Source organism: Lycium barbarum, chromosome 2 (assembly GCF_019175385.1).
Source record: "Lycium barbarum isolate Lr01 chromosome 2, ASM1917538v2, whole genome shotgun sequence".
Taxonomy (NCBI): domain Eukaryota; kingdom Viridiplantae; phylum Streptophyta; class Magnoliopsida; order Solanales; family Solanaceae; genus Lycium; species Lycium barbarum.
Genome location: NC_083338.1, coordinates 121,276,561 through 121,299,616, shown reverse-complemented (window position 1 = coordinate 121,299,616; position 23,056 = coordinate 121,276,561). Strand labels below are relative to the sequence as shown.

General features: G+C 34.6%; 2 protein-coding genes across 2 annotated transcripts; one reads left to right on the top strand and one right to left on the bottom strand.

The window, feature by feature from the left end:
• The first annotated feature begins 6,663 nt into the window (after positions 1 to 6,663).
• On the top strand, positions 6,664 to 14,315 carry LOC132626970 (adenylate kinase, chloroplastic). The gene is made up of 7 exons (XM_060342008.1): positions 6,664 to 6,953; positions 7,081 to 7,179; positions 10,119 to 10,247; positions 10,360 to 10,494; positions 10,724 to 10,870; positions 11,560 to 11,634; positions 14,002 to 14,315. The coding sequence occupies exons 1-7, from the start codon at positions 6,759 to 6,761 to the stop codon at positions 14,104 to 14,106; spliced, it is 885 nt and encodes a 294-aa protein (XP_060197991.1). The 5' UTR covers positions 6,664 to 6,758; the 3' UTR covers positions 14,107 to 14,315.
• Positions 14,316 to 20,012: 5,697 nt separating this feature from the next.
• On the bottom strand, positions 20,013 to 22,488 carry LOC132626969 (serine/threonine-protein kinase-like protein CCR4). Its single transcript, XM_060342007.1, has one exon. The coding sequence runs from the start codon at positions 22,413 to 22,415 to the stop codon at positions 20,064 to 20,066; it is 2,352 nt and encodes a 783-aa protein (XP_060197990.1). The 5' UTR covers positions 22,416 to 22,488; the 3' UTR covers positions 20,013 to 20,063.
• Between the last annotated feature and the right edge of the window lie 568 nt (positions 22,489 to 23,056).

Below are 23,056 nucleotides of genomic sequence, written 5' to 3'. Positions count from 1 at the left end.
CATAATATTTTCCACCAATTCTACTAAATCGTATTTTTTTCAAGTTCTTCCATGTTCATATTTGTTGGTCGGAACAAAATTGGCTATTACGTCAACTTCTTCGCCCGAAAACTCTTACATCGTCTCCGGTCGAAGAGGGGCATCTGTTGACACCCAATTTCGTCCCTCCATTATTCCAATTTATTTCCTTGGTCTTCTAAATTTATTGACGAGCTAAACACTTTATTTTCACTATTATTTTTATTGCTACTACTATTAATATCGTTACTTTCATTTTCACTATTTTTACTATCAACATTACGAGCATTACTTTATCACAATTTTTAATGGCTCGTCATCATTTCATTTTCGGATTTGGACTCGTTAAATTAATTATAAGTCAACACTTTATTAAATCTTTATTTTCTACATATTAATCACTAATTATCATCATTATATATGTACAAGTTAGTCACTTAGAAGTTGTAGAAATTAATTACTAAGAAGTCCAAAAGGAATTAATTAGGAGAAGAAAATACCCAACAATTTCAGCTATTTGAAGCCATTTTTACAAGTCCAATTCGTGACCAGTCTGTTTGTCTTAACACACCAGCCCACACTTTAAATTCACCAACTCTACCAGCCCACACTTTCGGCCAATTTGAGCCCAACAGTTAATTCCACTACCGTTTCAATAATCAGCCCACACTCACCATTCGTTGGCCCACTACCCGCCTAAAAACTTCCGATCCAGCCCAACACCTTAGCCGACCCAACCAGCCCACCTTTTGTTATTACCAATCGGTTGAAACCTAATCTCTTCAACAAAAAGAGCACCGCACATGACCATCTTTCCCTTCACTTCGTCATCTCCTTCCCCTTTCAAACAAAGGGCCATGCTTCTTTCACCGTGGCAGATCCTTGACACCCCATTTTCGTACAATACTCTCCGCTATTTCACCTCTTTCCTCTTCCAAACAAGAAACGATTGTGCTTTCAGCCATGGCAGATTCTTGTCTTGCCATTTCTATATAAGGTTTCTCTTTCTCCTATGTTCAACGGTCGAGTCAACATGAGATGACAAAAAATACTTTTCCTTTATCTGAAAATCCATGGATACAAACAGAGGGGTTCAAAATTCAAACGGATATCACTCCAAATCCCGCCCAAAATCAAAAACCCTACTTTCGTCCTATATATACGAGCATTCAGAGTTCATTGGAGGAAGTTCTTTTTCGGGTCTAAAAAACAATAGCCATATATTATTGAAAATCATCATATTTTTGATCGGTCGAAGTTTCGGGTTATTTTTTTGGGGGGACTGATTTTTGAAAATTGTTTGAGAAAAACAGAGTTTCCTTTTTTTTTCAACAAGAATATACTGTTTCGGTTGATATCGAAATTTTCGATTCGAAAGACTTTTTTCGAGTTCGGGTTCGTCGTGTTCGAGCATCGATCCGAGACTCCCACACCCAGTTCACTATACCCAAAACAGGTCGGCACTGTCCCTCTTTTGCTCTATTTGTCCTGAATAATTTACTCTATTATGTAATTAATTTACTTGGGTTTAGATACGATGAAATGATCATGCAACATGTTGATATTGGAAGAGAAGAACATTATATGTGCTATATTTGATGTTGTTTGTGAACTGTTTGTTATAGCTGCTGGTTGAGCTTAAAATAGCTTCCTATAGGTGCTGATTGATTTGAATTGTTCCCCTTTAAAAGACTGTTAGATCTGCCCTTGTGCTGGGATAATGCATCGTTCCAAAATTTGTGTTTCTTTCAATTTTAGCTAGTTGTTTTGACTAACTAAGATTAATTTTTTAAAAATGCCTAGTTAGCAGTTAAGAAATTTTAGATTACATCAGTCCCTATTTTAGCCGCTGAGAAATTGTCTCAAGTGTTGGTTATATCTTGATCTAGCTAATATTTGCTGCTCACATGTTTAATTTTGTTCACCTAGAAGAGTAACAAAATATACTTTTTTTGATTTAGTAAAGAGGTTGCAAGATAATTTGAACTTGGAAGTCAGTTTATGCTCTTATTTTGTCTAGTAAAGCCTAGTTTGAACTTGTCTATCTTCACTAGCTTAATAGTAAATTCTTTCCACTTCCAGGGTTGATTTAAGTTTCAATTAAGGACTTGAAGAGTTGGTTAATTATATTTTCTTCCATCACTTGGTTTTGATTTGTCTATATTTCTTTAAACAATGCCATTGGTTAGTTTAAATAGGAACTTGTTGAATCCAACCAGCTTTTTTTTTTTCCTTTGTTGCGGGATTTTGGAAAGTGTGTGGCTGAAGAGTTAGTATGCCTAAACTACTGGTTGATGCCCTTTGTTGGTATCAAATGTGGCTTGGAGGGTTAGCTTTCCCTGGCTAGTTAACTTATTCTCACAAAAATGATTCTTAAGGACTATTATGGACATGTTTTGGGTACCAAAAAATAACTTTAGCCGTGTTAAGAATCGAAAACCTCCTTTAAAGTAAATACGATATTCTACCTCTCAATCTGTTGTAAAATCCTTCATTGAAATTGGTGTGTGGTCTGTGTGCTAAAGAGTGACATGTTCCTCTGAAAGTAAGCTAGTGGTGACTTACCTAGTAATTAAAAATGCTCAGCTAATCCATAACTGATTCTGCCCTCTGAATGTGTTTCTTTTAACTCATCAAATTGTTTCCTCCTTTCTCCTTCACTATTCTGCACTTTGTTTTAGGAACCAGTATAGGGAACTAAGCATTTTTCGAGATCTATTTGCCTCTGCCTTACTCTTCATTTTTTAGTATGTTAATCCTTAAAAGGAGTAATTAGGTAGCCTTCACTGCTTATCTTTCTCTGTTTCTTTTAGTAAAACAACAAATCGCCTTGAACTCTTTTTCATTTGTGGTGTCCCTAAGTGATAATTGATTGTTATTTCTAAATACTTATATAGAGTCCAAAAGCTTTCCCATAGTAACCTTCTAAACATCCTTATGAATGTGTATACACGAGATATACTTAAATATACATAATATATGCATAATCCACTGGTCTGTTTTGAATTTATATTATATACGTTTGGTCTTATTTATTGATTATATACTAATCTTTTTCTTTCGTTTTTATGCATGACCATCACGTACGAGTCCGAGGGACTCGTTTTCTTCCGCATTCGGTGTTGGGCTAAGGCCCAACGAAACTCTCTTCTCGAGTCAGCCCATCCGCAGCAGTCTATATGAAATTACCGGGCCAAAGCCCAACAGCACCGGACAGCAGCAGTCCTAAAATGGGCTGAGCCCATTTAAATCATTTTACTCCTCTATCTTTTTTTTGTGCATTTAATTTGTACTGTATGGCTAATACTTTGTTTGTTAATTTAGGTGAACCTTAGCGAAATTAGTGGGGTTTAGTTTTAGTAATGGGTAGTTAATTTAAGGAAAACCAACAGTTAATTCCTTAAGATGTTTTTAAACTTATTTTCTTTTTCAAATCATCCACTAGAGGTCAACATTTTTTTTAAGTTCGATCTAAGACATATGGTTTAGCTAATTCTGTTTTTAGGTAATCCATCTTTTTTAAACTAATTGGAAAAGAATCTATCCCCATATCCGAATACAAATCAGTTTTCAAATGCACCGATCGCTTTGGAATCCTTCCTGAATTTTGAGTCCTGATGGGAACTATATTAAAACTCCACACTATTTTCAAATATATTCAAAATACAATGTTATTTTCTTTCTACTTCAAATGGCGAAATCAGCTAGTACTTTAGAAGTTAACGCTCAATACTTTACAAGACCTTTTTAATTAATTAACATAAGTTCGGTCGGTTAACCATTATTAATGGGTCTTAAAGGATGCCTAATACCTTCCTTTTAGACTAATTGAACCCTTACCTAGAATCTTATGTTTTGTAGACCTTAAACGGAGTTAACTTTAGAAAATAACTTTAATGAACTTTAGGTGTCCTAATTCACCATAAATAATTAGGTGGCGACTCCCTAACTTTAATTAACCCCGGAATTATCAGAATGTTGTAAACTATTTTGACTTCGGTTAAAATAGGGTATAACACCAGACACTAGATTTTTTTTGGTTTTTGACAATCCTCAACCCGAAATCTGACTATCACCCGAGGCCCCACAGATACAAAACAAACATGCATACACATATAAAAACGTACTATGAATTTATTCGCGGCCTCAAAATTTCCAACGGGGTCTATTTGACCAAGTCAACCCCCAATGGCTCTAAGCCAAGTTTCCAACCCAAGTCCCAAAACGCTCCTAAGTGCATTGGGAATCGAACCAAACATACTAGCAAGTCATAAACGGTCATTCAGACCTTTTGGAAACATCGGAATTCTGAAAAAAATCTGTTTTATCAAAAGTCAACTATGAGTCAAACCTACCTTTCTTAAAGGCTCAAAATATCAAGAGTCAAACCAAACCCACCCGATGACCTTGGGAAAGGGTCAACAGGAGTAAAATGGTCAACAGTACTATAACAACCAATCGGGTCGTTACAATTAAGTATACTGATAGTGGGTAGTATTCTTTTCCATTCCAAATGTGTCTCGCGTGAAGGATATTTTTACCATGTAGAATGAAAAATATATCACGGAATTTTTAGCAAAACTTGGTGACTTTCTAACAAGTTTCTGCCTTACTTTTATCCTGTTAATACAAGAATTTTCTTGAATCTATTTGATAAAATAGAAAGGTTGAATTATACTGGGTATGTTGTTGTAGAAAGGTTGAATCCTAATTACCAGAACCATAAAAAAAATTATTTGATGCCTTTAATAACTGATTTCATTGTTCCAATTTAACAAGATGTTGTTTTGACATTTGATACTGGAGAACTTTGTCACGTTATTCTTGCATATCATCTAGCAAATGAAATCAATCACGAGATAAAGACACTTTAAAGGAATTGCTAAAACCCTAAGCCACGTTTTGTAATAAGAAAATTATTTTGTGTCGTATCATTGCAGGGTAACTGAAGTGGCTTGATGGAAATAAAAGTTGGGTGTTTTGTGATGCTTTGTGCAAAAATATTTGGCACTAGTAAAGAATGATTGCTTAGCATGAAGTTTGACTAATAAGATTCTAACATCAAAACGTTTGAGGACATTTTTTTACGTGCATGCTGACTTGGGATCATTAATGTGCATTTTGATTTGATGTCATGGAGAGAAATTCTTCATATGCCCTTTAATTTTGAGTTGTCCAAGAACAGTGTACTTAGATATTTGAAATGTAGGGGCTTCCTGGATTATGATAAAGTCAATGTTAGACTTAGTTTAATTTGAAATAACAAGAGATATGAAAATTGATGGCATTCTTGTATATTACGCCAAACCAACAAAGTCTTTCATGGATTTTTGATATGATGGTCGTTGAGATTAACTAGTACCAAATTGATAATTGGTTATATACTTGTTCAAAAGTGTTATGTTCTTTCATGAAAGGGGGTCACTAGAAATGCCGTGACTTTCATGAAAAGACGTGCCTATTAAAATTACAACTATTTGTATTGATATGGATGTTGGTGAAAGGCTACCCGTTGTTTATTGTTTGATAAATAAGATGTTCAATTAGTCATTGATCATAATGAATGCCTTGTTAATAAGTTCTTGTTTCCCATAAAACACAATTTATTCCATATGAAAAATCGAATTACTTCAAAGTGTGGGGTGTGTTTGACTAAAGTGCAAGTTCCTAAACCTAATAAGGTAAAAATAGGATCGAAATTGTTCATTGTGTTTTCGTAGGATATGCCACCAATAGCAAATGATATTGATTTTTGGTTCACAAATCAGAAAATCTCGATAGAATCAGAAAATGTTGACTTATTGACACTATTCTATTATGTGAACCCCATGATATATGTCATTGGTGGTATTGACATGGTATGCCCTTGGTGGTATTGATATGGTAGTTAGTGAAATATTCACATAACTCGTTCCGTCTTGGTAAGGACTACTTGATCGAACTACTAATTTGATGAGGTTGAACATATGTATTTCATTTAGGTCATGTTCATTAATTTTGTGAACGGATGACACTTGAAAGTTGTGAGTTTTCATGATAAAATGTGTCTGTTGAAAGACAACTTTTTGAAAAGACAAGATGGTTCATTGAATGTATAAATTCATTGGTTTATAAATCGAAGAACCAATTGATGATAATGATAAAAATCGACATTAGCTTGGATTTTCATATCGATTAATGTCTATTAGTTGGATATTTGAAGAAGTATACCTAAAAGAAGTGGAATGGTTGAGAAATATATATACTGTTAAAAGGTTGTGGCCACAACTGATGTCAACCATCCAAAAGAAGATATCATAAAGGACAAACTAGTCAAATCATATTTTCTATTATTAATAATAATTAGATTAAAAAGTTTATTATAAAAAAATAAAACAAGAGAAGTAAGCATAACAAAAAATGAGGTAAAATTAAACGACATCAAATTTGAGGGAGGTAAATAATTTTAAAGATAAACTACTTTAAGTTAAGTGATTTCATTGATATAAAACAAAGATAAGTACATATTATATTAGAAAAACTAATTCATAAATAAGGACTCATTCATAAATAAGTTCCTAACCGCTACCAAACCACCCCTAAGTGCCTGTAACTTATAGCCACAGATATCTAAAAAAATTCCCTCAAAATTGCAAAAAAAAACACATAAAAATCACTTTTAATCCAAGAATGTGAAAAGCCATTAGGCAGGCAGGCACAAGAAGAGGAGATAGAAAGGGGATAGCAGAGAGAGAGCATCCATGGCTTGTTGCTCCTCTCTAAACTTCACAGCTACTATCTCCTCAAACCCCCAAAAGCAATCCTCTTCATCTCCCCTTCCCTTCACTTCCCACTTATCATTTTCTAAATCTTCTTCTTCTTCTCTTTATTCACATCATACCCTTTCAGGAACTCATTGCAAGAAACTCTCCCACCCAAATGCTGCCCCTTTCTTGGTATTTTGAACTTCAATACAAACACCCTTTTAATTATTTGAGCTAATTTTGGGTTTTGAGTTATGATTGATGGTTTTTTTTTTTTTTTTTTTGTCGTTGTTGTTGTTGTTTTTTGTTGTGAATTTAGGTTTTGGGATGTGCTAGAAAGATAGAGCCTCTGAGAATAATGATATCTGGTGCTCCTGCTTCTGGGAAAGGAACACAATGCGAGCTCATTACTAAAAAGGTACTACTCCCTCAGATTTAAAAAGTTGTCATAAAAAGGAAAGACGCATTCTTTTCGAAATGGAGTAAAAAAGAAAGTAAGACAAACAACTTGAAACGGAGGAATTAGTAGTTATATTCTCTGTGTAAAAGTTCTGATTTTCTCTTTTCCCAATGAGTTGGTCTAGGATTTTTAGTATGTATTTGGACATAATTTGAGCTGAAGCTGAAAAATGAATTATCTAAAGTTGGACTTGAAAGAAACTTGCTGAAGTTGAGACTGTTCTTGAATAGTTCTAATAGCTTTTTGGCGAAAAAGAAAATTAGTGAAAGTTGAAGATTTGTTATTGGAAGTTGGGAAAATGAAATTCAAGTTGAAATACACCTGCAGACCACTATTTCATCTTGAAATAATGTCCAAATTATTTCCAAATACTTGTGAAACGAACTTCAACTTGCAATTAAAGGAAGGGCCCCTACTTGTTAGAGTGGGTTAAAGTCCTACATTGGTTGGGGAATGGACTGGTGGTCTCCTTATATGGACTTGGGCAATCCTCCCCTCATGAGTTAGCTTTTCGGGTTGAATTAGGCCCATGATCCATATCTTACATGGAATCATGGTTGGGCCCTCATGTTATGTTGTCCACACTCCAGTGGCGGTCTAGGCATGTGGGGGGCGGGGGTGTTAGAGTGCGTTAGAGTCCTACATTGATTGGAAAATGAACGGGTGGTCTCCTTATGTACTTGGGTAATGCTTCCCTGGTGAGCTAGCTTTTGGGGTTGAGTTAGGTCCAAGGTCCATATCTTACCCTATCCAAAACTGGAGGGCATATGACTAGAACCTTACAAGCCTAGCGCTCGCCGAGCAAACCCTTAACACTGTTAAATCTATTAACTGTGCACAAAGTTGGGGATACATGCAAAATGGAACACCACGTGTTTCCATATAATCATGCGACATATGTATAAAACTGCAATAACACCAAAAATAAGCGTGAAAGCATCACATAGCCAAAATAAGCCTCAACGAGAGACGTTCAAATTCTATTCCATAAGTTGGATATCTAACCATGGGGGATTTCATGGAGTACATTATAAAAAAAGTTGAAATAGAACGTAGCCCAACAAATGATTGAAGAAAGAAAATGACAAAATAAGCTGCCATTGATCAGCACCAAAAGTATGATAGTAGTGTTCAACTCAGTGGTCTTTGGTGCGATGTTTGATCCTTTTGAAAATCAAAGGTAAATGGAGTGAGCATAAAAATCATCGAGTCTCATAGACCGCCTCTAGACATTGGAACAAACGGCCTTTTGAGGAAGCATGCACTTGTATCAAATGTCATAATTTAGGAAACTAAAACATCTCATATACAATGTCCATTTTCAAATCATAAACATGTAGAGATCATATGAAAACTTATTTAAAACATAACCTATGCTTGTAGACCTTTAGTATTATCATATTTTGCTCACGAAAGCCATGAAATATTGTAATCTTAACATTCTTTTATAGGAATTTCTCTTCTAGAAACTGGAATTTAATCGTGTGTACATCACATCATCCGATCAATACCCACTCAGACTCGATCTGTTAGGGATGGACATCCCAACGTTGTGCATTACCGGCGGGGGGGGGGGGGGGGGGGGGGGGGGGACCATGCATGCAAGCAAACCTACCTATGCACCCCAGCAATTCGGGGGCACTCAGTAAGGTGCCATTAATATGGTTTTAACTTATTATCCGCACTTGCATGTGTGGTGCTGCAATTAGGATCTTCTGTAAATCTGGTTGGTTAGATGAATTGGGGACGAGAATGTTGATGCTCATTTCAGAGATGATGATCACATTAAAATGAGAATACATGTTGCCTGTGGCCTGGTCTCCTTATTTTTCAGACTAATATTCTGTTTCTCTTTTATTCATTTGGTCAATGTATCTTCTCTGATGTTCGCAAAACCGGCAGCTAGATGAAGCTGAGTGCCCTTAACAAGTGCACAATTATCATTATCAAGCTGATGCACAAGCATGAACCACCTGTTAATTATTATCACCAGCGTGATCATTTGCATGCATCATGTTACTGGACAACCATGTTCTTGGACTTGACCAATCCTGCTTCAGCTATGCGTTGGCAATTGCTTGCAAAAACCTCTTGTACTAGAGTCTTGCTCAAAATTTCCAGCTCTTGATTTCTCCTGGAATTTTTGGAGTTCTCTAGATATTTTAAACTACATAGGAACACAGAAATGGCTTACTCAGATCGAGAGTGGGCTTGGAAGACTTTGCTGTCTGCCTCATACTACATTTTTAAGGAGATTCTTGGTGTTGTAAACTAATACTCTAATAGAACTTTTCCTATGCTTATTCAGTTATCTTAAGAATCTTTATTTACGTCTTAACCCTCAGGACTTTGTTAGTGGTAAGAGCACGGTGTGTGATGTATGGATTACGCGCAGGTCACGAGTTTGAATCCTGCCACTAACAAATGTTTGGTATTTTAGTAGAGAAGGGTAAAATGGTAGGCACATTATTCACCGAGTTTTGAACTGTCTGCCAACAAATCCTCGGGGATTTCTTGGTTATAAAAAAGACATCTTTATTTTTGTCTATAGTGATTCTTATCAACATTTCTGTAAAATTTGAGATGTTGTCTTATCTGCATTGAGGGCTTAACCAGTAGGTTGAAAAGGCCTCCTCAACCAAAAGTGGGAATGGAATAAGCTTCTCCTGTCCGATTTGCTATGGAATCGAAGCACATTGAAATAAAATGCTTTAAGGGTCTTGACTATTTTAGCTTTTGTTTGATCGATGTGCTGGTTGTTGCTTTCCTCAATTGGGATATAATTGTACGGTGGTGCTGTTTTTGCTTTTAGTTGCATCCTATACCCTCTGTGTCCCTCAGTATGTATTCGTCTGCGAAGAGAAATTGTGTCAATCCAGTTTTGGTCGTGTGTGCAGTATGGTTTGGTGCATATAGCCGCTGGAGATTTACTGAGGGCAGAAATTGCTGCAGGATCTGAAAATGGGAAGCAGGCAAAGGAACACATGGATAAAGGGCAACTAGTACCAGATGAAATTGTTGTGACGGTAGGTTTACTTCATGCATTGCCTGCTTCAGTTAGTATGCTATATAGGTTTGAAACTGCATTAGTTCACACTATCTTATTGATTGGTAAATAAGTTGCTCCTTCTGGTGCAGATGGTCAAAGAGCGGTTAAATGGTCCAGATTCTCAAGAGAAAGGTTGGCTTTTAGATGGATACCCTCGGAGCTCTTCTCAATCTATAGCACTCAAAGAATTTGGCTTCCAACCAGACCTCTTTATTCTTCTGGAAGTGAGGTTCTGCTGTTGCTATATGCCTCATGTTCTTTCATTCTCTTTTTAGTGAAGTTCCTTTTTTTAGACTCTACGGAAAATTATGCCATTACATAACTTAGAGTGATACTTTAAAATATTTGAGATTCCTTGACTTTTCCGTTGTATCTCCTGCAGTAGACTTTGACCCAAGTAAGTTTCACTATAAAATAACCTTCATTCTGTCACAAGTTTTATTGTGCATATAGGTACCTGAAGAGATTCTTGTTGAGAGAGTGGTTGGCCGTAGGCTAGATCCAGTAACAGGGAAAATTTACCATTTGAAGTATTCTCCCCCAGAGACGGAAGAAATTGCTGCTAGACTTACTGAGCGCTTTGACGACACAGAAGAAAAGGCATGTATATAGTCCATGAATTAATCAACATTGCGGTGCTTGGTTACTTATCGGAAAACATTACGATTCTTTGTTTAACTTTCCTGGTACTTATTTGCAGTGGGTTTGATGTGAAGCTTTTGCATCAAATTCTTTAATGTGAACTCATCTGACTCTAAATTGATAGTTGCCTCCCTTTTGACTCATTAGTTTACCTTTTAAATAAAGTTATCCCCCTTCTCAGCTCCTTCTCTTTTCCTCAACCGCCCCCCCCCCCCCCCCCCCCCCCCCCGCCCCAACAACATCATACACAGTGTTATCCCACAAGTGGGGTCTGGTAGCAGACTTACCCCTACCTTTGTTTACTTCCCCCCTCCGACCCAAAACAACAACATACACTGTGTAATCCCACAAGTGGGGTATGGTAGGATGGAGCTACCCCCCCCCCCCCCTACACACACACACACACAACAACCAAAAAAAAAAAAAAAAGGAGTAAAAATAATTAGACATCCTATAGGCAAGTCTTTCACCTAAAAGGACCGTTTAGACCTGAAAATTTTGCTGCTGCTCTGCAATTTTTCTTTTAACTAAACCATTTTGTTATGTCCTCTTCTTATTCTAGATTCAGTTTATGTTTCTGTAAAGCCAAAAGTGTATGTTGTAATAAGCTTGGTTTTCTCTAATTGTTCTTATATTTAACTTTTCAGGTAAAATTGCGTTTGCAAACTCACCATAAAAATGTGGAAGCAGTTCTCTCAATGTATAAAGATATCACAGTCAAGGTACTCCTTTTGCTGCACCTCTTCTGGAAAAGTGGCTTCATCTTGAACTGCAGAATAAAATTGCTGGATATTAGATACTGCTGAAATTTACATAGCTAAGGAAAGCAACAAACAAATTATTGCTTGAGTTTTGTTGAGAATTATGGTTAGATGTTACTTCACCAAAAAGAAACAGGGTATTATGGTCCATGAATAAGATATGGATTCTCAATTATACATGTATAATATTTGCTCTAAGAAATGGTAAAAAGTAATCAATGTCGATTCAAGTATAGTGAAAATCTTGTCTAGCTGTACTTTCTGTTCATTAATTGACTTAGATTAGAATATAGAACCAATCTTTTCTTTTGAGCTGAGGGTCTATTGGAAATAGCCTCTCTACCCCACAAAGGTAGGGGTAAGGTCCGCGTACATCCTATCCTCCCCAAACCCCACTTGTGGGATTACAGTGGGTTTGTTGTTGTTATTGGAAAATAGAACCAAAGGCTGCAGTTTTATATTGGACAAGTAATTGGTAGTTAGGCACAGAAATTCATCTAAGCTTGTAACTAATATTGTTGTGATCATAATCTGCTGTCTTCTGCAGTAGATTTTTTGTTCTGCTGACTATTTGATTGATAAATGAGAAGCTCTTTCAGTTTCTTTGATAAAGCATTGCCTCTTCCGCATGACAGTGTCTTAACTACCACTTCTTCACCGCCCTTCCTTTATCCTAGATGTTCTTGTTTGTTCCTCTACTTTCTCATTGCAATTCTTTATCTGTTCAAGTATCTCCTTGCTTAATGAAGAATCTATTCAAGTTTCTTATTAATATGTGAAGTCTGGAATGTAGCCTTGAATAGTTCATTGACTGACACCTTGCAACATCATAATCAGCTCTATGGTAAGAGGAGTTAGTTAACATGTCAACAATGGAGCACTTCGAGTTTTTTGTTGTCCTAATTCCAAAGCTGCTAGTACATATTAATGAACTGAATGTATTTAGAGTTTATGGTCTTAAGTTCCACTCCAGTTCCAGTAATGCACTTCTTGTCACATCATTGGTAAGGGAACGGAACTGCATGATACTGTATAACAAATATATGCACCCTGATTGGCATCATTACACTCAATAAGAGGACTAAGAGGAGCGAGAGCAATACCTTGCAAGATTTAAACAGCCAAACTCCTCCCACTGTCGCCCACCAAAAGAAAAAGAAAGATGAATCCTATTTCTGTAGCTGGAACAACTTGTTCTAGGTACTTTGAATTTGTAGGATGCCCTCAGGGCTTGGTTCAACTTATGTTGCGCGCACTCTTCAAAATCCCTGCCACACCCGTGTCGACACGACATGGATGTGAGATCAATACCGGATTTGGTCAACTTACCTGGGTAATTTGACCACTCTGTGACCGAAAAGTATAGATTGATTTAGTTTGATTTTTGGGTTTATGTCATATATATATATATATATATATATATATATATATATATATATATAGTTATTGTTATAGTTATAGTCATATAAAGTATGAGAATGCTTATCTCTTACTCAAGATGAGAATAAAATATTAGTCTTTATAAAGAATGAAGTTTTATTAGTTCTAGTTCAATTACTTTAACTAATCGAAATATATACTTTATGTGCCGTAATATACTTTAATTGGTCGTATATCAGCACCCGTATCCGCACTGGGATCCATACCCCGAATCCTAAATTTTGTGTGATGAAGAATCCGACCTCTAGATCCACACCCGGATTGGATACCTACGCCCGAGTCCGAGCAACATAGGGTTCAACAATAAAAGTAGATAACACGAGATGTGTGGTAGACACACCTTACGGGTTCGAATTTTGCAATGTATGGAGGTGCTAAGTTGGAGTAAGCTTCAATCCAGAACCTTTTACCCTGACATTCTTCCCCACCTTGTGGCCTCACAGATTAAAAATAACAAGAAGAAGGCGACTGTGAAGTTTTAGGGTACCCCTCGATAGTAACTTCTCGAATCCTTCTCATATTGGATGAAAGAAGCTAATCTCTCTCAATTTGTACCAAACAATTTGAATATTAAGGGAAGAAGCAAATCAGTGAATACTGAATAGTCCTTCCCCTCACTTTTCTCATTCCTTACTTGATCGAGACATTACCAGGTGCGTGCATGAGTTGTCATCTTATAACCTTAAAAGGCCAATCTGCTTTCATTATCTTCTGAGTTATTTTGATTTCCTCATTTGGGAGAAATGATTTTTTTAGCCCTTTACAAACTTTTTTTAGTTTTATGACCCTTTTACAAGAGATCATCATTTTATTTTCTACACACAAGACCATTTTCTTCTATTCAAATTGTAAGAGGGTAAGAGATCTCATTTCCTCATTTTTTTTTAGGTGAAAGGAAGTGGTTCCAAGCAGGAGGTATTCGCTCAGATCGATGGTGCATTGACACAGCTTCTAGATCAAAAGCAAGGAAAGTTGGGAACAGTGGCAGCATAGAGGAACACAAGATATCTGCATGTAAAGACTGAGGATTATCTAAGGTGAAGAAAAGAGTCTAAATCATAGGGATGCATTTTGAATTTATCATGAATGTATTGTTTATTGCCATCTCACTTATATTAATATATGCTGAAATATTCTTGTATACACGAGAATAAGTAATTCTTTTGGCGGCAGCATCTAATTGTATATTCATGGTTTAGCTTTGTTGGTTTTTGACTTTTGTATAATTGGAGGTTGGTACAAAACTTCATTGTTTTAACTATAGATTCTGTGTATAAGCTTATTGTGTTCTCCTGTCATACAATCAATGTGAACACTAAAATCACATTGATTTTGTACACATGGGCACAGAGTCCATTTTTCAAATGAATTAAGGGTTAGAGCTGTTAATTTCTTTAAAAACTACTAGACGGGGCTAACAATTTAGATTATAGTGCATTTATGTGTATGTAGTTGTTTTTTAATAGTGATAATATATATATATATATATATATATATATATATATATTATGTTCAAAACACGATTAATATAACATTGTAGTTTGTGCTCCGTATCTAAAATTTTATTATATTAATGTTCGCTATGAATACAAAATCAGCAAATTTATTAATATTTTTTAAAAGATAAGACTTGTTTAAAAGGAAACTATTTTCTTCTCTTTGAGATAAAATAATAGCAATATTTAAGCATCAGTTGATACTTTCAATTTTAATTTGATTAATTTAAAGGTGTAAAATATTTATTATTTTTTTATTAAATTTTGATTTGCACAATTCTGATTCAAATTATTAAATTAATTCTACATGTTTAAAACGAAACAAAGTAGAAATTGATTTTTTATTTAAACGAAGAAATACTATTTTTTAAATTTTAGTAAATGTTCTCGGTTTAGCTCATTTTACTTGTCATGTTGTCTTTTGCATGGTTTTTTAAGAAAACATCGATTAGAATTATAATTTGACTAATTTACCTTATTCATTATTTGATCTGCATTTGATATTTTTTTTTACGTCATTAATTTCTTTTCACATTCATTAGAGTAAGAATAAAAATAAAAAAGTAATTAAATTCTATCTTATTTTAAAATATAAAGTACATTTATTTTAGTAAACATAACAAATAACATGGCGTAATAGCAAATACAACAGTTTAATATCTAGATTAGATCTCATGCTAATATAAAAAAAGAAAGAAAATTGTATGGTTTGACTACTTAACCTTTTGAAGAAAAGCAATTTCATGGATTGACACGCACGTGGTAATAAATTCATCACTATTGACTTAATGAGATACATTGGAAATTACATGGATATTGTTTGATGTTTTAATAGGGGGTGCACTTTTTTTTTTTGACATTATTAATTTGCACTATTCTTATGCATATATATATATATATATACTATGTTCAAAACACAATTAATATAACATTATAGTTTGTACTCCGTATCTAAAACTTTATTATATTAGTGTTTACTATGAATACAAAGTCTGCACTTTTTTTTGACATTATTTTTATTAATATGGGGTCCACTTTTTTTTTTACTTTGAGTTTGGAGATAGTGGGATTCACTTTTTTTTTTTTTTTATATATATATTGCTTGATGTCGTTTAGTATGGGGTCCACCCTTTATGGGGTGCACTTTTTTTTTTGACATTATTAGTTTGTAATATTTTTATGCATATAATATATATACATATACTATGTTCAAAACACGATTACTATAACATTGTAATTTGTGCTCCGTATCTAAAATTTTATTATATTAGTGTTTGCTACGAATATAAAGTCTGCACTTTTTTTTAATACTATTTTTTTAATATGGGGTTCACTTTTTTTTTTATATCGCTTGATTTTGATAATATGAGGTTCACTTTTTTTTTTATATCGCTTGATTTTGATAATATGAGGTTCACTTTTTTTTTTTCCCATGAGTTTGGAGATGGTGAGTTTCATTTTTTTTTTATTGCTCGGTGTTATTTAGTATGGGGCCCAACTCCCCCCCCCCCCCCCCCCCTCTCCTTTTTTAAGGGACAACGAACGACAAAGCATGGGTCTAAACCCATGCTTTATATAGTTTTTTTTTTATATTGCTTGGTGTTGTTTAGTATGGGGCCCACCCTTTTGGATATTATTAGTTTGCACCATATATATATATATATATATATATATATACTATGTTCAAAACACGATTAATATAGCATTATAGTTCGTGCTCCGTATCTAAAACTTTATTATGTTAGTGTTTGCTATGAATACAAAGTCTGCACTTTTTTTTTTACATTGTTTGTTTTTTTAATACGGGATTCATTTTTTTTATATATTGCTTGATTTTGTTAATACGAGGTCCACCTTTATTTTTTTCCCGTGAGTTTGGAGATGATGGGTTCCACTTTATTTACTTTTTTATTTTTTAATATTGGTTGGTGTTTAATATGGGGATCACACTTTTTTTTAAATGCTTAATTGGTTGGTGTTTTTTTTGAATTTTTTAATATTGGTTGGTGTTTAATATAGGGACCACATTTTTTTTAAAAGTATTTTAAGTATGTTGCTGTACAATAATTTCATTTGCTTCCACTGATGGGTTGATACACATGGCAATAAATCCATCATTATTGATTTAATTGTTTGATTTTCTAAGCACTTTTGTATTTTAAGTATGTTGTTGTACAATAATTTCATTTGCTTCCTCTAATGGGTTGATACGCATGTGGCAATGATTCCATCAGGCTATATGGGCCTATAATTTTTTTTTTCAAAAATTGGAAAACGGATACATATATAAGTATTTTAAGTATGTTTTTGTACAATAATTTCATTTGCTCCACTAATGAATTGATACGCATGTGGCAATAAATCCATCATTATTGATTTAATTGTTTGATTTTCTAAGCATTTTTGTATTTTAAGTATGTTGCTGTACAATAATTTCATTTGCTCCCTCTCAAAAATTGCAAAACGGATATATATATAAGTATTTTAAGTATGTTGTTGTACAATAATTTCATTTTCTCCCACTAATGGGTTGATACGCATGTGGCAATAAATCCATCATTATTGATTTAATTGTTTGATTTTCTAAGTATTTTTATATTTTTAAGTATGTTGCTGTACAATAATTTCATTTGCTCCTTCTAATGGGTTGATACGCATGTGGCAATGAATCCATCATTATTGATTTAATTGTGTGATTTTCTAAGCACTTTTTTTTAACATTTTTTTTTTAATATGGGATTCACTTTTTTTTTTTTTTTTTAATATTGCTTGATTTTGTTAATATGGGATCCATTTTTTTTTCCTGTGAGTTTGGATGTGGTGGGTTCCACTTTTTTTTCTTCTCTTTTTTTATTACTGGTTGGTGTTTAATATGGGACTCATAATTTTTTTTTAAATATTAGTAGTTGTTTAAAATATGTGGGCCACAATTATTATTTTTTAAATATTAGTAGTTGTTTAAAATATGTGGGCCATAATTTTTTTTTTAAAATATTAGTAGTTGTTTTTAAATATTAGTAGTTGTTTAAAATATGTGGGCTCACAATTTTGTTTTGGGCCCACAAACGAACGACGAAACCTAACGACGAAGAAGTGAGGAAACTCACTCTTCTAAATAGTTAGATTTTTTTTTTTAATATTGCTTGATTTTATTAATATGAGATTCATTTTTTTTCCTGTGAGTTTGGATGTGGTGGGTTCCACTTTTTTTTTTTTTTAATTACTGGTTGGTGTTTAATATGGGACTTATAATTTTTTTTTTAATATTAGTAGTTATTTAAAATATGTGGGCCATAATTTCTTTTTAAATATTAATAATTGTTTAAAATATGTGGGCTCATAATTGTTTTTGAAGCCCACAAACGAACGACGAAACCTGAGGACGAAAAAGTGAGGAAACTCGCTCTTCTAAATAGTTAATAGAATTAGAATATGTATCTGTGTCTTAAAGATTGTGTACTTTTTCCTTTTCTTTTATCCATTTGTTGAATTTTGGTCCTTACAGTGTATGCGTGTATCTCATTTTTGATTATATGGCGTGTATCTCATTTTGATTAAATGGTACTTTCTTTAACATTATTTTTTGTCAAATACTTGGACCTCTCTGGGTTAGTCTAATTTAGTAATATCAGCCTTATAACTTTAAACATTTAGCTAAATAAAAGAAAAATTGTATTACGTGCCTAGTTGTGTGACTATTTTTGTCTCACAAAAAAGCTGTCCAAAAAAGAGTCGAAAGTATAGGGTTTTACAGCAAAAGGATGTGGGGTATTAATTATAACAAAACAGTCGTCCTTATACAAATAGTAAAATATTTCGCTGTAAACGATAACATATTATATCATTGCCTACCTTATTTGAACATTATAAATTTGAGTTTTAATTTTATCACAGTCCTGTGATTTTATGAGTTTGAAAATTATTATTTATATTTGTTTAATAGATTCTTTCAACACATATGCACAGTTGGAGCAAAAAATTACTTGAATCGGATAAATCTCTGAGTTCTTAATTAGCTCCGTTCCTGCTGTTTAATGTATCGTATTGAATTGTAAGGCATTATTATATATTGTTTTGATGAAACAATGTTTGAATAGATTGTATCGTTTTTCGTCGTTAAGAAAAATAAACTTATAATATTATATAGAAAAGTAGTACATAGGGTAGAGATTATATATAAAAAAAGGTAAGAGTAAATGAGAACAAGATTATTAATAAGCAAAGTCAAAATGAGAAGAAAATTTAATATAACGACACGATCACATCAAATCGTTGAGACTTTTTATCGTTATACAACGATGAAGTATGATAATACTTAAGTAACAATCAAAACAAATATTATATTTAAACAAAATGATATAATACAATATGTAACAACCATCGAAACAACAAGATGAAAAAACTCTTTGCTTTAAGAGTTATCAAATAATTGAATTTGCTATTATAGCGGCTTGACTTGGCGAAGGCCATTCTTTTCAACCAAAAAAAAAAAAAAAAAACATTAAACTAAAAGCAAAGAGCAAGAGAAGGTGGTGACCTTACTATCTGCGTTTGTCATAGCAAGTTGACCTTTTCTTCACTAATACTTTTCAATTATTTGGAACCAAATTACATGCTCTTTTAAGCTCTAGAAAATTGTATTAGAAAATTTCTCAAGTACACACTAGTGCTTAGACCTTCAATGACAAGTAAAATAGAAAATAATTGAATAGGCTATTTCAAGATTCTTTAAGGCTGGTTCAAGCAGACAAAAGTAGAAAAGATAGGTCAATTGGAAGATTGTTGAATTCTATGCACATTTTCTCTACTATGGGACCTAATCACTCCACAAAACCAAAAAAGAGACCAAACTATAGTTGGTAAACTCTATTTTATTTGTCTTTCAATGTTTCCCTCTTTGACTTTAGCTATTAATTGACAACTCCGTCTTTGAAATTATAAAAAAATGAATAGAAAAATTCAAATGGAAGGAAATTTTGAATTAACCAGCTCTGTCATCCACATTTCTTAAGTCACTTGTGGTAGTTATTAATTTAATTCCATACACTAATTTTTGCAGGCATTATTTGTACTCCCTCTATGTTGAAATGTTTGATTTTTCTGTACTTCCCTGGATTCAAAGTAATGTAAACTTTGACTTGTATCTAAAATGTACTGTTTTACCATTTTGATTGAGGAAATTACAACACATGTTTTAAGTGTAATTCTCAATATCAAAATTTCAGGTTAAAACATAAATTAATTTAATGCAGTTTAGTTTAAAGAATTGGAGAGATTGATTCACGATAAGCGAAAAGTGGCACAAATTAAAACTAAATAGAGTAAACAACAATAAATTTAGAAAAGAAATGGTCTCCTACGTATCTGAAAATGGTTAAATACAAATAGGAAAACAAGAAAAAATGAGGGAAAATTTTGTAATTACAATATTATACACAAGCCAAGCAATGATGACTATGTTGATGAATCAGTGTTGGACCTAGAAAAATTTGGAGTGGCCAAACATGCTTGCAAGGCTCTTTCTAGGCTATTTACAATTTCTGTCATTTTTGGTCTATCTCTACCTTCTAATGCAGTACAATCAGCTGCAAGATAACCTACATATGACACTGCCTCAATCTCAAATGGTGTTGGTGGAGGTACTCTACGATCCAACACCCTATGAATCTCATCTTGTACTATGTATGGCACAACAAAATCAACCACATTTCTTGGTACACCATTCTCGTTCTTGTGAATTGCCTTGTACCCTGACAACAACTCTAGCATCATTACTCCGAAACTGTACACATCACTTTTCGTCGTCAATTGTTGCAGTCTGTAGTACTCGGGGTCCATGTAACCGACCGTACCCGCTGCACGCAAAGAAAGGTGTGTTTCATCGTCTTGTGGGCCCATTAGGGATAGTCCGAAGTCGGACACCTTGGCGTTCAAATTGGTGTCCAGCAATACGTTGGACGACTTGATGTCTCGGTGGATGACAGCTGGCACAGCGTACTCATGGAGGTACTCAACCCCACGGGCCGCATCCAATGCCACCTTGATTCGAGCAGTCCATGACGTTAGTGGTGAGGTTTCAAGCCTGTGGAGATGGTCATGGAGAGTGCCATTATTCATGTACTCAAAAATCAAGACACGTTCATTGCTATCTTCACAATAGCCTAATAGCCTAACAAGGTTTTTGTGATTGAGGCGAGATAAGAACTCTAACTCATTGAGGAATGCACTATCCTTGTCCTCTTGTCTATACTTTGTGCCACCAGCATAGGAAGATGATGCTGATGCTTCTGCCCTTTTTATGGCTACTTCGCGTCCGTCTTCTAACGTAGCACAATAAACAGAACCGAAACTTCCAGTCCCAACTTTGTGCTCATCCGAGAAATTATTCGTCGCTTGAAGCAACACTTGCAAGGAAAATTCTTCTAAGTGACCCCCAGTTCCCATACTAAACAATTGACTTAGTCTTTTTTCCAAGACTGGTGTCTGATGAGGACCCAATTGATCTTGAACTTGAGATGTCTGGCTGCCTTGCTGGGGCGGTGTCCCCACCCCAGACTCATCAAGGCGGCCAGAGTCATGTACTCTGCATCCTCTAATCTTGCAATACTTGAGAAACAAGATAATAAGGACACTCAAAGTCATTAAGGACCCAACACAACCTACCACTAGAAAGGCCACATTTCTCCTATTCCATAGATCACTTCTTCCAGTCGACTGAGATGGCGTGGGTGGTAGCATTGGCTGTGGGGATAACGGAGGTGGTGAAGGACCCGACCCGTTAACAATTGGGGAACAAGGTGAACATATCATTAGTCCTTGATCACAAAACCTAGCATAGTTAGGTAAAGGTGAACAAGGACATGAAGTGTTACGTATACATGGTCCCGGAACTACTTCTACACCATCAAACACTGCTGGATTTGAATTGAAAATACCATTGCCCCAACAGAACAAGGAAAAATTTGATGTCAAAATGCCACAGAAAACATCCTGTTTCGCCACCAATCTTTCAAAAAACGTCTCACTCAAAGATGAAGGGAGACTAAAACCATTTTCTCCCCAACAAACAACTGCCCCATTATTCCTCAAAGCACAACTCCTGTTATCACCTAAAGCAAGTGACTTGAATAGGCCAACAGGTTTTTCTCCTACTATATTTCCCCAACAAGACAAGCTACCATTGTTGGAAATGGCACAAACATGTTGAGAACCAGCTGCAATTTCTCTATAATTCCCTGAGGGAATAGCATTAGCATCAGTGACATTTATGAAGCTACCTAGACATTGTATTTGACCAAATGGCTTCAAACCACAAACAAAATCTTGTCCAACAGCAAGATTTGAAGTGATGTTGCTATTGTTTGATGAATTAAGTTCATGCCACTGCCAACATTGAAGATTACTGGTTCCGTTAACAATTCCACAAATGTGGGAATTCCCGGAATCAAGATTTGTCAGCAATGGACCAACATAAATCCTTTTGTAAGTCAAGTTTGTACCATTGTTTGAGAATCTCCAACACACCATAATTGAAGTCTCAGATGAACTCAAACCACAAAGGAAACCATTTCCACCAACAATACCAGTGAAGGAAATGGAAGGATTTAAAGGGATTTGAATTCCCTGAGGAAAGCTAGTACAATTGAGAGATGATTCTCGAGGAGATGATGAGTTGGAAATCAATGCACAAACCAGTGTTTGGTTAGATGTTTTTGAAATGGCAATGGTTGAAAGACAAGAAATGAGTGGAAAACAGAGGGACATGAAAAAAACTAAAGAAAAGAAAAGGTGAGTTTTTTGGGCCATAGAAATGGTGATGCTTTCATGGTGTTTTAGAGAAAGGAAAGAAGGAGTTTGTGAATGATTTGAATAATGTTGTGAGCTTTAAGGATGTATTATGATATGGGGCTGGGAAGAAGAATCAAAGTAGTAAAAGCAAACGCGGCTTAGAAATGGCATATAGTGAGGACTGAGGACCAAAGACCAAGTCCCACCATAGGAAATTTGGAAAATAAACGGGAAAAGGGCCCGCGTGATAGTGTTACAATTACAATAATACTTTGATTTAGCTTTTAAAAATTCAACAACAAAGGTTCCGGTGGAGTGACAAGTACTCCTTCATCCTTAATCAAATTTCTCGGATTCGAGTCTCCTTAGGACGGATTCGCCTTTGTTAGGGAGCAGTTTTGCCCCCCAATTTGGGAGTCCCCGACACGAATTCAAATTTAGTAAGACTCCACTGTGTTATTTGATGTTATCACTAAAAAATTTACATTGCCAATCTATATAACCTAGGAGTCATTTGGTTTGAGAGATAAGGGATTACGATCCGAAATTAAATTCAAGATTAATTTATTCATGTTTGATTGGATTTTCGATTTCAAGATTAACATTTTCAGTATAAGTTATACCACAATTGTGGTATTATTTTTATCCCACTTTAAGGG